Source organism: Scylla paramamosain, chromosome 7 (assembly GCF_035594125.1).
Source record: "Scylla paramamosain isolate STU-SP2022 chromosome 7, ASM3559412v1, whole genome shotgun sequence".
Taxonomy (NCBI): domain Eukaryota; kingdom Metazoa; phylum Arthropoda; class Malacostraca; order Decapoda; family Portunidae; genus Scylla; species Scylla paramamosain.
Window position 1 is genome coordinate 18,932,257 of NC_087157.1, and position 15,000 is coordinate 18,947,256.

General features: G+C 37.6%; 1 protein-coding gene across 11 annotated transcripts in view; it reads right to left on the bottom strand.

Annotated features, from left to right (window-relative positions):
• LOC135102177 (multiple epidermal growth factor-like domains protein 6) overlaps positions 1-15,000 on the bottom strand; it is a 193,586-nt gene that overhangs the window by 161,721 nt on the left and 16,865 nt on the right. For 6 of the 11 annotated variants that reach the window (XM_064006982.1, XM_064006979.1, XM_064006978.1 and 3 more), the window contains exon 2: positions 6,792-6,845. The exons of the other annotated variants lie outside the window; for them this stretch is intronic. In XM_064006982.1, the coding sequence (XP_063863052.1) occupies positions 6,792-6,845 (54 nt within the window). The remainder of the gene's footprint in view (positions 1-6,791; positions 6,846-15,000) is intronic. 11 annotated transcript variants of the gene reach the window in all.

A 15,000-nucleotide genomic window follows, 5' to 3' on the forward strand; every position in this document is an offset into this window, starting at 1 on the left:
GAAAAGTCGCATGAAAAAAATAAATACAAAATAAATAAATAGGAAGCAACAGTACAAGAGAATATAAAACAACAACAAAACAGAAAGCAAAAGAAAACACAATCGTAGAAAAGCAAAGAAAAAGAGACTTAAGCGAAACTCAAAAGGAAGACACCAGTAATTTTTTAAAAAATTAATCCATTTCATCCTCTCTCGCACCAATGCATGATCGTTTTTTTACCCCAATAGAACACCAATGTTAATAAAGAGAGGGAAAAGGAAAAAAAAAAACCGGCACAGGCATACTTTTCTTACTGTCGCAACATGTATGTACTCGTATGTAATAATGACTAACTCCCGTGAATGTAATCCAGTCAGTAGAGTTACGAAGGTTACAATAAGTTGATATGTGCCCTCCCCCTTCACTCTGGCCTTGTGGACCTCACACACAAGGACGCTAAATGGCAGTCATATCACATTATCTTATCCTGCATTACCTTTCACATGTGCTGCCTTGCTTCGCCTTCCGCCTATAAATCAATTAACGTTCTATGAAGAATGAATTACTCGGGGCTTATTACACGGCGATATCAAGGCAAATATGACCTCCTATCTATCTGTCTATCCATCTACTTATCTGTCTATCTAACTTTTATCTCTCTACCTATCTATCTATCCATCCATCCATCTGTATCTCTATTTTCTCTCCTCATCCACTTAAACTGTGCAAGGTTCCACTGTTAACTAAAGCGAGAGAGAGAGAGAGAGAGAGAGAGAGAGAGAGAGAGAGAGAGAGAGAGAGAGAGAGAGAGAGAGAGAGAGAGAGAGAGAGAGAGAGAGAGAGAGAGAGAGAGAGAGAGAGAGAGAGAGAGAGAGAGAGAGAGAGAGAGAGAGAGAGAGAGAGAGAGAGAGAGAGAGAGATTCATGGCAAAAAGTAAATTCTTTCATACAAATGCACCACATTAAGCGCCTCCAGCGTAAGACTGTATAATTATCAGGCAGGAAGCGCGGCAGTAAACACGTCAAGTCTATGGAGAAGGCAGGGCGTGTTTCACTTGCTGGTCTTGCCTCTCACTTTTTTAATATACGTTTTCTTTTATTGCTTTTCTTTTTTTTCCTTGCATGGATTGACAAGGTGTGGAATAATAGTAAGAAAATACAAATTATACAAAAACTGAATTGGTGTCACTCCAGATAATAATCCTCAACAACGACAACAACAACAAAAACAACAACAACAACAACAAGTACTACTACTACTACTACTAGTAGTAGTAGTAGTAGTAGTAGTAGTAGTAGTAGTAGTAGTAGTAGTAGTAGTAGTAGTAGTACTTCTACTACTACTACAAGTAGTAGTAGTAGTAGTAGTAGTAGTAGTAGTAGTAGTAGTAGTAGTAGTAGTAGTAGTAGTAGTAGTAGTACTACTACTACTACTACTACTACTACTACTACTACTACTACTACTACTACTACTACTATTACTACTACTACTGTTATTAACATTCAGCTATTAAGACTCAGGAAAGATTTGTCTTTCTCCAACCCTCTGTGCTTCTTAAAAACATGGAGCTGCATTTGGAAATAAAAATTCAAATAGCTGAACACAAAAATCATTTAGATGCAAAAGATATCGGACGGTTCAACTTGAGTAAACTGGAGTAAACAATGCAATACATGTTTAATTTAGAGTCAGTATAAAATGGTATTCTTACATTTCCATATAGCCATTATTTATACTCACGCTCTCATATCTTCTTGGCGAATGGCAAACAGAGGAAGAAAAAAAAATCTTTTCAGTTGCCGCTTCCATACATACAGACAAAAAAAAAAAAAAAAAAAATTAAAAGTCAATAAAAAAACTAAATATGTTTCAGGAAGTGCCTCAATACTCTTAAAACAACTAGTCACAGGAAGGGGAAAAAACAGAAACAGGCAGAGAATTCCAGAGTTTACCAATGAAAGGGATGAAAGAATGAAAATATTGCTTGACTCCTGGACTATTGAAAGGGAACTTAAAGACTTCTATCACGTCCCCTCTTGACCTACGTCTCTCTAAAGAATGTAAATTTAATGACTTCAATCTCGCCTCGTAAGGAATACTCCTCATCCCCTGTATCCTTTCTGTCATTCTCCTCTGTACTGATTCTAATACACCTATATCTTTCCTGTAATGTGGAGACCATAATTGCACAACGTAGTCTAGATGAGGTCTGACCAGCGCCAAGAATATCATTAATATTACTTCCGGCCTTCTACTTTTAACACTCCTAAAAATTAATCCTAGTACCCTATTTATCCTGTTTCTAGCCTCTATGCATTGTTTTCCTAGACGGAGTTCACAGCTAACTATAACTCCTAAATCTTTCTCGTACCCTGTAACTACCAGAGATTGTTCGTTTAATGTGTACCTACTGTGTGGGTTTCCTCTACCTACGCTAAGTACTTTACATTTTTTGATATTAAATTGCATTTGCCATATGTCCGTCCATTCATTCATCCTAAATCTGCCTGCAAGGCGAAGGCACCCGTTTCTGATCTAATTAATCTATCTTTGTGTCATCCGCAAATTTACTAACATCACTACTAATTCCACTAACCAAGGCATTAATATATATTAGAAATAACAATGTCCCTAATACTGATCCCTATGGCACCCCACTGATTACATGACCTCACTCGGATTTCGAGCCGTTTATTACAATTCTTTCTCGCCTGTCGCTAAGCCATGACCCTATCCAGCCTAACACCTTCCCATCTATCCCGTGTGCCCTAACCTTTCTCAGGAGCCTTTCATGGGGTACCTTGTCAAATGCTTTCCTAAAGTCCAGATACAAGATATCATAACTATCACCATTATCTACTGCCTCGTACACTTTACTGCAAAAACTTAACAAGTTTGTCATGCAAGACTTCCCCTTCGTGAAGCCATGCTGTGATTAATTTATCAAGTTATGTTTGTCTAAATGTTCCCTAATGTTCCTCGCTCTTATTAACTCTAATATTTCACCTATAACTGAATTTAAGCTGACAGATCTATAGTTAGACGCTAAAGTTTTATCTCCTTTCTTAAAGATGGGGTACTACATTAGCCTGCTTCCACATTACTGGTACCTCACCTGACTCAAGTGATTTCCTAAAGACAGAGACTAACAGCTCACTAATAACCTCTTTGCATTCCTTAAGTACTCTGAGATATATTTCATCTGGTCCTGGTGTCTTGAACTTTTTTTAGCCTATCTATCTCCTGTTCCACTATCTCTCTACTTATGGAAATATCTGTCAGCTTCTCATTCTCATCTGCTCTAAACATCTGTTCACTATCTGGCATATCCTGCATGTTTTCCTGGGTGAAGACAGATGAAAAATACTCATTCAGAATTTTACTAATCTCCTTCCCAGAACTAACCAGTTCCCCATCTGCTGCATTTAATGGACCTATAGTATCCTTATTCTTCGTCCTCTATTCCTGGGGTCCGTCTTCACATGGCTGGCTACACTTAATTCATAATTGCCCTTAGCTTTCCTCGTTAACTTCATGACTGTTCTAACTAATTCATTATATTGTGACCTTAAAACTTCTTCACCTGCTCTTAATGTCTTATATATACTTCTCTTCCACCCTATATAATGTTTTAATCTAGCAGTCATCCATTTAGGATAATTTTTCTGTGATCTTATTGCCCTATACGGGATATATGCTAACTGACCTGTATGAACTTTATCTACGAAATATTTATACAATTCATCTACATTTACTTCACCTAATTCCCTCATCTCGGCCCCTACCATCCTCTCTACTCGCTCATCTACTCGCCTCGACCTCACCTCTCTCATTTCAGCATGACCTGACATTCCACCATACTCACACCCATATATCCCTCCCTCTCTCCTCCGCCCCTTCGGAACACATCTTACCTCCTCTTGTCCTACACCCTCACACCTCACCTCGCCTCTCACATCTTGCCTTATCTCTCTCAACTCCGTCCCGGACCTGACCTCACCCTGCATCCGTTGCCAGTCAACTCCTTGGAGGTACCTTTTTAATTCCTCAAATTCTGCTCTCCTAAAGTCAAGTATTTTACTAGTGTTTTTGCTTCTAAAAGTTTCTTCCCATTTTAAATTGTACCTAATTTCCCTATGGTCAATGTTACCTAGCTGTCCTTCAACCTCTACCTACGTGACTGCTTCCTCCCTGTTAGTAAGAATTAAATCTAGAATATTATTCCCCCTTGTGGGTTCTACGACTACCTGTTTTAAAAAAATTATCCTGAATTACCTTATAAAATTCTGCTTCCTTCTTACCCACCATCAGACTCCAGTCGATATTCCTAAAATTAAAATCTCCTACCACACATACCTGACTGTACCTGCCTGCTCTATTTATTTCCTGCCACAGTGAGGTGTTAATTTCCTTTGTACTGGTCGGTGATCTGTACACTACTCCCACTACTGTACACTACTGTACTACTACTGCTTTGTTATCTGTTTTAAATCTACTGTTAATACAACACTGTAATGTGTCCCTAACGTATAACGCGACGCCTCCTCCTCTCCTGTTTTCCCTATCTTTATAGAACAATGTATAACCATCTATCTTGACCTCTGGATTAAATACTTTTCCTCACATATCTATCCAAGTTTCAGTTAAAGCAATGATATCAAATTTCTCTACACACACTATTCTTCTAAGCAAGTCTATTTTATTAAAAATACTGCTACATTTTGTGTGGTAAATACTTAAGCTATTTCTCACCTTCCCTGAGCTAGCTACCTTTCTAGATTTAACTAATTTCTCCTATGTTTACTCCTCACAACACCTTCTTCACACAACCCTTTCCCGTATATGAAGTGAGTTATGGCAAATAATTGGCACATTTTGTGCGCTCGAGCTCGATCTGTAGTGATGAGGCGATAGTTGTGCGAGTTGCGAGGCAGAAACCTTCGCCCACATGCCGATAAATCGAAATATGCAAAATACAGCAAAAAAAGGTGAGTCTGACGAAGAAATTAAATAAAATAACAAAGATACGCCTTCAAAAGTTACCAAGAAGTGTTTCCGAAAATGAAATCGAAACTTTTATATACGATGGACATCAAAAGGTGCTCCTGGCCAAATCATCGTTGTGCCCTCCAGGGCCAGGCGGGAGCGGTGGGGTGTACAGATGTGCGGTAACAAAAATAGAGCCCCCTCGCTCCGCTACGGGAATGATCCCTCCAAAGATATTAAATACTCGTACGTTACTAAATGATTAAGAAAACCATAAATTATCTTTCATTCGCTGACAAGGAAAATAAAAACGAGAGGAAAACTAATATTTTCAGAAATCTACAACGACGAGCCTCTAAAAAAAGGGAGACAAATAGTGTGGGCCGGCTCTAGTCATCAAGGCCCACGTCACCTTGACTTTTCAAGGCGACAATCAACACACACAGAGACAAATAAGAACACTTCACAGAACTATACAAGCTTTCCTCTCTTTGATTTTACTTCAATAAAGCTGCAACAAAGGTTATGACGCTAAAAAGTTACCTTAGGTTAGGTCACAAATATCATGGTGGTAACGCTTCCCGGGAAATCAGAGTTAAAAATAATATCAATACCAATTGAACAAAGAAAATATAAATATCTTTTCTCCATAGAAGGAGAGTTTTTTTTTTTTTTTTTTTTTTTTTTACGTGGAAACCAAATTCACACAAAATGAAATGTGTTACAGTAATAGTTTCCAAGGACACTTTATCATAACGTGCAAATTATTATTAATCTACATAACGGTAAAACACACTAAAGGATAAATAGACATATAAACTAGAAGATCTGATATTTGTTACCTAAAAAAGACCTCAAGTGAATATTCCCATTATTGTGGAAAGTTTTTTGTAATTGCATCTTTCTTTTCTTCACTCATATATACGTACATACAAAAAAAGAAATATATATATATATATATATATATATATATATATATATATATATATATATATATATATATATATATATATATATATATATATATATATACGAGTATATATATATATATATATATATATATATATATATATATATATATATATATATATATATATATATATATATATATATATATATTATATATATATATATATATATATTATATATATATATATATATATATATATATATATATATATATATATATATATATATATATATATATATATATATATAATATATAATATATATATATATATATATATATATATATATATATATATATATATATATATATATATATATATATATATATATATATAACGAACGCAAAAATGACAGCTAATTGATAGGTTTCAATTGAATCTCTAAGTAAATATTTAAACCAAAAACATGACACCATTACAGAAAACATATGATTTCGTATCCTTCTTTTCTCTATGCATACATTAAAATAAGCACACGAAGACTGGAATACAAAAATTTTAGTTTTGAAAAAGATTCTCGGTCAGTCCTCAAAGGACTTTTTTCCTGTAAGATGTTGCAATGAACATTATAGACTAAATTTACATTCTGTCTTTCACATATATACCCTAGGAAGGCAGAAAAATGGGAGACAAAAACAACGCATTGGAAAAAGGTTTAAACTAATCCTTCAATGGATAACACTACTGACACGATACCATGGAAGCACATCCTTTCTTTCCTTCACAGATTCGTGGGAAGCTGACAGGAGAAAGGCAGGCAACAGTGACAGGTTTCCGTTGACATGAATAAAAAAAAAAAAAGTTTAACACCGAGTTCCAAAATAGAGGGCACATGACTTAATGAAGCAGGTACTCACTTTCCTCCTGCATGTGTTGAGAGTGTTCACCGCGGCACCACCTGCCATCCTTTCCTGAAAATATCAAAACATCCACATAAAAAAGTGATGCAGCTTCACTATTCTAAAAAGAGCTAAAAATGAAGCATCATAAACAGAACCACCAGAAATCATTTACTGCATGAGTTAACAACATACACATGAACAAAAGAGGAAAGAATAAATACTGAACAAAAACACGAAATGTCATAAATAAAACGTGTCAAATTCCTTCAAGCAAGAACACATGGATACATGGAAAACAACACTGAAAACAGAACACACTTCAAACGCTGAGAATGTTAAATATGCACAACAGCTGCAACAAAATAAAACGAACAAACACCATTACATATATAACAAGATCAAATAAGAAAATAAAAAGAAGCAAAAATAATAAATGTAAAGCTTGCCAACATTCAGCGGTGTCTAGAATATGAAGGTGGTAGTTAAGTGAGACTGAAGAGGAGGAGCACAAGTCATGCTGCGATTGATGCATGAAGGCAATCAAGGGAGAGGGTCGCACAGAGGAGGCGGGACGCAAGGCGCCTTCAGGCCAGTCACTGCTGGTGTCCCTCGCCTCCCCTTCCTGCCTCGCTGCGAGGTGAAGGGGCCACTACCACCGCTGCCTCAACACTTACACTACCTTTGCGTCTCAACACTGAAATGCTTCAATGAATGGGAATGAACGGGAAAGTAATGGTCACTTAGAATTGCTTATAACAAGTATATGTTACTAAGTGTTTTAATTTTAAATCAATCTGTGTGTCTGCGTCTGTCTGTTTATCTCTGCCTCACATGTTCACTATAATGTTCTGTAAGAATGAGCATCCCAATCTCTGTTGCTTTGTTGCAGCGCATCTATTTGTATTAATGTTGTGTGTGTGTGTGTGTGTGTGTGTGTGTGTGTGTGTGTGTGTGTGTGTGTGTGTGTGTGTGTGTGTGTGTGTGTGTGGTGTAACATTACGAGTGGAACAATATTTACGAGTATGGGTCAGTAGGTCTGTCTTCTGGTATATTTAGTAGTTTTAGGAAATCAATGACAACTACGTATTGTGCACGAAAAATGGCATACCGTAAATACGAGGCCATGAGAGAAAAATATAGTTAGGTCACTATGTTTGCATTTTCTTCGCTTACAGTAATTGTTATCACGAAAGAATATACGAGTAACGGAAGAGGCATACGTTTATATTGTGCAAACATTATGCTGTAATAATATCCCACTGACTAATTCAGTTAGACTTTTAGTTAAGTACTCACTGCAGGGCACGATAAACTATTTATTAAAGTATTTTATAAAAAAATTGTGCAAATATATTCATTGGAATGAAATATTCCAGTTTCTGCCGCTATTTAAAACTACTTTGTCCATATCTGTGGCTGCCCGCACATCCATCTGTCCCTCCGTCTATTTGTCTGTCTGTCTGTCTGCTTCCTTGCCTTCTATTTTTGCCTGCCTGCCTGTCTGCCTGCTTCTTTGCCTGCCTATCCTCTTCAAGTTAGCCTGACTATTTCCCTGTCACCCTGTCTGTCTGCCTGCTTTCTTTCTTTCTTTTTTGTATGTATATATATATATATATATATATATATATATATATATATATATATATATATATATATATATATATATATATATATATATATATATATATATATATATATATATATATATATATAAGTGTTATTTTGCAGCTGACGTATGCAAAGACACCTGGACATAACTTCGGAATGCTTATACAAATGCCAGAAAGAGAAGGAACACAAAATCTGGTCAAGCAGCTAAGAATACTCCGAAGTGGAAATATGAAGACCAAATGTCGTTTTTTATCTCAACATTGGAACCACGGAGGTATGTATGATAAATCATTTAAACACATTAATCTCAATTTAAATTAAATAATTCTTTTAATGTCCTTTGCTTCACTGGTTGGAGGAAAGCTCCAAAGTTGAAAACAATTTGTCCTTTTACTTTTACTGATTGTCTTTTTATTTTTTTATTGTTTCAGTACTCATGGCAATGTGGAACCACTTTCTCAAAGTGATGGTGATGTGGCTAGTGCGGTCATCAATGAAAATACTGAAGAGGACTTAAACATAAGCCAAATAGACAAAACTGCAGCATCAGAGAAGGGTGCCGATGACAATGGTAACCAAGAAACTAGAATTGCAGATGGAAGTAATGGTGACCAACAAGTTGCTGGAAGTAAATCAACTCCCAAACCAAAGTATAGGAAAAGGCAGGCACTGGATTCATCCATGAGTGAAATAGTAAACATTATGAAGGATAACAGCCGTATGCGGGCCCAAAGTCTTCAACTTTCAGAAGGCCACAAAACCCATAGAGACGAAACGGAAATGTTTTTTTTTAAGTATTGCCAGCTCGGTTAAAAAACTCAGTGCCATTGAACAAGCCAGAGTAAAGATGGAAATAAGCAATATGGTGTTCAAGGCCCAGATTCGGAAGATGGAGCAGCAAAACCTTTATCAAAACACTGCATCTGGTCCCTTTCATCTACCCGTAGTACCAATTCCATCTCCCTCTAACACATCCTCCGTTACATCGTTTGGTGAATCAAACCCCAATTGCTATTCTACCTCGACTACAGCACCTTCTACCCCTTTTCCTGAAATGGAAGACTCTACAAGTCCTACAGGAACGGAGGCAGTATATTTTTCTATGTAATATCTTATATATCTATGTGTTTCATGTACCTAATTAGCTGAAAATAATATTAAGACATAATTGTGTAAGTTTTACTCACCTCAAGCATACAGCAAGTCTCTCTTCTGCTGCTATACATTTCTTTAGTTGAGTGTTGGATTTTGTAATTGCTGGTTTTATTATGTCTAAAAGGTTGTAGAACTCTTCTTTTGTCATCCTAAAGTACATAACAAAACGATCTTCCTGTGACAGTAGCTGGGGAAATAGGTGATGAAACTCGCCCAAACTATCCCTTTCGGCGTTTATCACATTTGTTTGAGTTTTTTCTCCAGAAGTAGCAAGCGCTATAGCTATTGCTATTAACTGCTCCTCTTCTTCATCGAGTTCATTTAACATATTTTCATTCATTTTCAATTTTTACAACACAAAATTGGAGGATAAGAAAGAAAGAACGTGCTCACTCCACAAAAAATCAAATCTTTCTGACGTAACATGCATCAGATACGAGTAAATAAAAACGTCGTTGTGTTATATGATGCAATCTGTTGCTGTGTGTTGACACGTCACATGGCGTGTTAACACGAAACATCAGCGCAGTGTGTATGCACCTTAAGAGTGAACATTACTCACGGCTCACCAGCACTCCCCGGCACACAGCTAATCCTGGCGCTAGTGAGGGTCTGAGAAGGAAAGACGCTTACTTTCCCTTGGCTTACAAACGAAAGCGTGCTCTACCGTACCTCCCATCAGGAAGCCACGCTAATTGGGTATTAAAAGATGGAGTGTGCTTTTCAGTATTTCTATTTCAGGAACACCGCCACTAGAACAACTAATTGCTTACTGTCCAAGGCAGGTACAGAGAGAGAGAGAGAGAGAGAGAGAGAGAGAGAGAGAGAGAGAGAGAGAGAGAGAGAGAGAGAGAGAGAGAGAGAGAGAGAGAGAGTTTCCACGGCAAAGTAGAGATAACGAGGAGATAACGACTGCACTTTCTATAAATACCTAAACCTGCAATTCATTACGTGTATCAGAATGTCTTCTTGCAAAGGAAACTACTCCCAGCCTCCCACTCTCTCCTGTTCTGGCACCTGATCCCCGCTGACGCCAGGCATGTTGTGCGTTACCCAACTAATTATTAGCAGTGCTCTCTCTCTCTCTCTCTCTCTCTCTCTCTCTCTCTCTCTCTCTCTCTCTCTCTCTCTCTCTCTCTCTCTCTCTCTCTCTCTCTCTTATATATGATCTCCCATGAAGGCACTGAAAGCTCACACACTGCCCAAGTATCCACATCCACGTGTGATCGTGACATGTCAGTACTCGAGGTATTCACTAAATCTTGGGGAGTCTGAAAGTAGATGACACTGGAGCTCTGACCAGGAATCTTGGATATCGTCTTTGAGTGCGTGATGCAGCTGGCAACAGGATGATGAGATAAAATCATTATGTCTATAAACTATAGGTGGGTGGTGGTCTTTGGGGTTGTCAGGGTCAGTCACTTGGTATTGTTTTCTTTTTATTATTTATTGTTGATTGCCAGACTCAGTCAGTTTTATTGAGGGGGGAGTAGGAGTTTTATTGTTTTTGTTTTATTTACTTATTTTTTCATTTATCTTTTTTTTATTACTTTTATTATTTTTTATACCTATATATATTTTATTCTTTTTGGTCTGGCAGTCCGTAGACTTGGGGAGAGAAGGGAAGTGCTGTGCACTAACCTCCCTTGCTCTCCCGAGGTCCGAGGTGGTAAGGAGGTTTTTATTTATTTTTATTTATTTATTTATTTATCTTTATTTATTTATTTATTTTATTTTATTTATTTATTTATTTTTTTTTTTTTTTGCGTGGTAGGTTAGGAGACAAGGGAAGTGCTATGCACTCAACTTAATTCTTTATTTTTTCTTTTCTATCTTTTGCCGGAGACAAGGGAAGTGCTATGCACTCACCTTAATTCTTTATTTATTTTTTTTTCTATCTTTTGCCTGGTAGGTTGGAAGAGAAGGGAAGTGCTATGCACTCACCTTTATATTTTTTATTCTGTTAGGTGAAGAGAAGAGAAGTGCTATGCACTTATCTTTATTTATTTATTTTTTACTTTTATTTTTTTTTATTTTTTTTTTTTATTTTTATTATTTTTTGCCTGGTAGTCCGTAGACTTGCCAGGGTTAGGTAGGGGAGAGAAGGGAAGCGCTGTGCACTCACCTCCCTTGCTCTCCCGGGGGCCGGTAAGGCGGTGCCTTCCTCCCCTGGGGAGGGGTAGGGAGGTGCTGCGCACTCACCTCCCCTCCTCCCCGTGGGCAGTTCCATCACACATGGTGATGGAGGGATGCTCTTTCAAGGTTTTTGTGAGTTCCGAGAGGGGGGTTCGAACCTACGCGCCCCTCACTTCCCTCACGCCAAACTCAAAGTGCATCACTCTACCCACTGGGCCACGAGGGCCCTTTTTCTTTTTTTTAAAGTTGGTCTATTTCCCCATCTTCCCCATCTTTTTTGTAAAGTTGCTCTATTTAACCAGCTTATGTTCACGCCAGTATGTATTAAAGAATTATGATGTCAATTATTTTCATAACGTTATCTATTTATTGTATTTTGTATGGGATATGACCGCTGGCATCCCACACACACTGGGTTCCCAAGACTGTCACTACGCCATGAAACCCCAACGGTAAACAAGATATATTTGAACACATCATTTCCCTTCTTGTGTTCATGCAGCACCAAAAGTTTAATAAGAAAAACTGCTGCTCATTCTAATGTGAACGTTCATCCCACAGTGATAATTAGATAACTGTTGACTTGTGGGAGTATGTCGTGGAGTACAAATAGCAGTAAGTAAGATCAGAAAACTTTACAGAGGCAGGAATTCCTTGGTTATGGAGCAGCCTTCTGGAACCCTCCCCTGTGCTGCACCACCACCACCACCACCGACAACAACAACAATAACAACAACACACCATTACACCTGTCCATCATGCAGCACGAGAATGACTCAGCCCAGAGAACCACGGATTGCTTTATTCGTAATTCACGTCCACTCTCAACATAGACATCAATCAAATTATGTCACTGAAAAAAGTTGGTGAAGCACTCACTTCTTCACACAGGCTTTACTACCTATCAGCAGGATGAAAGCTTCCGACTGGGAGGAAGGGCGGCGTCGGGAAGGATTAAGAGAGAGAGGGTAGGGGGGACCAGCGGAGGCTGGAAGTGTGTTTATGCTTCATAGGTATAAAAAAGAAAACTGCATGAAAAAGAAGAAAGACCTGTGCCCCTCCCACCCCTGCTCCGCGTGAGGCGAAACGTAGTGAAGTGGTACTGTTGTTGTTGTTGTTGTTGTTGTTGTTGTTGTTGTTGTTGTTGTTGTTGTTGTTGTTGTTGTTGTTATTATTATTATTATTATTATTATTATATTATTAATTATTATTATTACTATTATTATTATCATTAAAATTATTATTATTACCGTCATCATCGTCATCGGCACCATCATTGTAGTGTAGCTGGTTTGTGTCCTTTTATTTCCGCGTCGTATCTTGTAAGCTGTAAGTTTTAATAGTTCAGTATTTGTAACGATGGAGACCTTGTTTTTTATTCTTTATGCTCTGCACGGTGTCATTGGCATTTACATCTATATTTCCTACTGTTTTCTTTTCTGTTACTTATGTACTGAATCTATTTGTTTTGTAGAATTTATTTATTACCATACAACTTGATTTTCGCTCAAGTTAACATTTATGTAGATTTACTTATTTGTGTTGTGTAGGATACTTTCTTCTTAAGTGTGTTGAGGTTTGTGTTTTTCTTCTTTTATGTTCACTAGGTAACGGTGCACACAGGAATTATAAATGTTACTAATAATGATAATACTGATTATGGATGACAAACTAAACTGATGAATAAACATCGAAAAATTCATTTTAATAAAGCACATTTTGCATAGTGCTTTATAAGAAGCGCTGCGCACATGGACTTTAGAGATGCGATGTACCTTAAACTTAAAATGAAGCACTAAGGCAGAGTGAGTGGTGGGTGGAACTGATGGCAGTACACTCAGGGTTCCCAGATTACTGAAGCAGAAAAAGGCCAAAGCCAACAAAAAAATAAGACAAAACGGCCAAACGCACTACAAAAAGACCCAAAAACATGCAGTAAAAAAACCCAAAGTTTATATTATTCCACTTCAGAATTTACCAAATATTACACGATGTGTACTGAGCACTGGGCTATAGCGGACTACTGGAGTGGCGATCTGTGTATACAAGTGCCACGTACTTCGTCAGTCCTTCGCCTGGGCCAAAAAACGGAAACGAATTCAAAGAATTCAATTCCAGTGTGAGAATACCGACAGTGGAAGAGAGTTACTTGTAACGGTATGTGCTAGGCAACTAGGCCTAAGGCCATACAGCTCCCGACGCCTCATCTGAAACCTGACCCCAATCCAATGTACACTAACTGAGATTGGTGGGTTCAGGAGTGAATGCAAAAATACTAACAACACATTATGAAAACGTTCTTGGCACAAAGAAGTGGCCGTGTTCATGACGTGTACCATATACCTACGTCCCTACTTCATAACCATGGGGAAGGACTTTCGCTCTGCAGGCATTATGTTATTGTAGCAGCAATGTCATAACAAGCTAATCGTTATTATTCCACACACTTGACCTTTGCTGAATATCATTTAAGTATTTTTTTCCACATATAAAATTAATCAATGAGTGCACGCAGGCCACACTAAATCGACTGGCGCGCGGGTCTACAGTTCAATGACACTGCTCTAGACATTTTTCTTTCCCACTCGACATAAATATAAACAACCAGAACGATCGCTTTTGGGGGATGGAAAACGAGTTTACCAATAACTCATCATAACAAAATATACGGTACTACCATAGACAGCACCCTATCAACGTACTCCTGGCTTGTTCATGAACACAGGTAGCTGTTGATAGGAAGCCTTAAATTACATCAGCCGCTTGAAAAAAAAAAAAAAAAAAAAAACACGCCAGAGTTCAGCCGTGGACTCGCGCGTCATCAGCATCATCACCCAGTTGATTTGTCCGATTTTCCCTTATTGTTATTCACCATTCAATTCACCATTCAATGAGAGTGTATGCATCATTTTGCAAAATTTGACGCTGGTTTGGTGTCAGTCTTCTTAGCAATTTTAGTGCCTGTGAATTTTGACAGTTTACTTCTGATTCCTTCATCTGTCATTCATATATATTATGAAGAGGATCTGCCCTAAGATTGAACGTTGAGGAACGCCACTTCTTACATTAACCCAATTTGAAGAATCAGAGTTTCTGGTGACCCCGCACTACAATATATATTGTACTGTCAAAAAAGAAGAAAAAACGAAAAAACAAAACAAAACAATAAGGAAGAGGAAAGAAAAAAAAGGTAGAATAAGTAAAAAGAAAGAAGAAATGGAGAAGATGAATGAAGTATGGAGAATAACAAACGATCATACTACACGGGAAAGGGAAGATAATTGGCACTTGATATCGAGGAAACCGAGGAAACACAAACAAG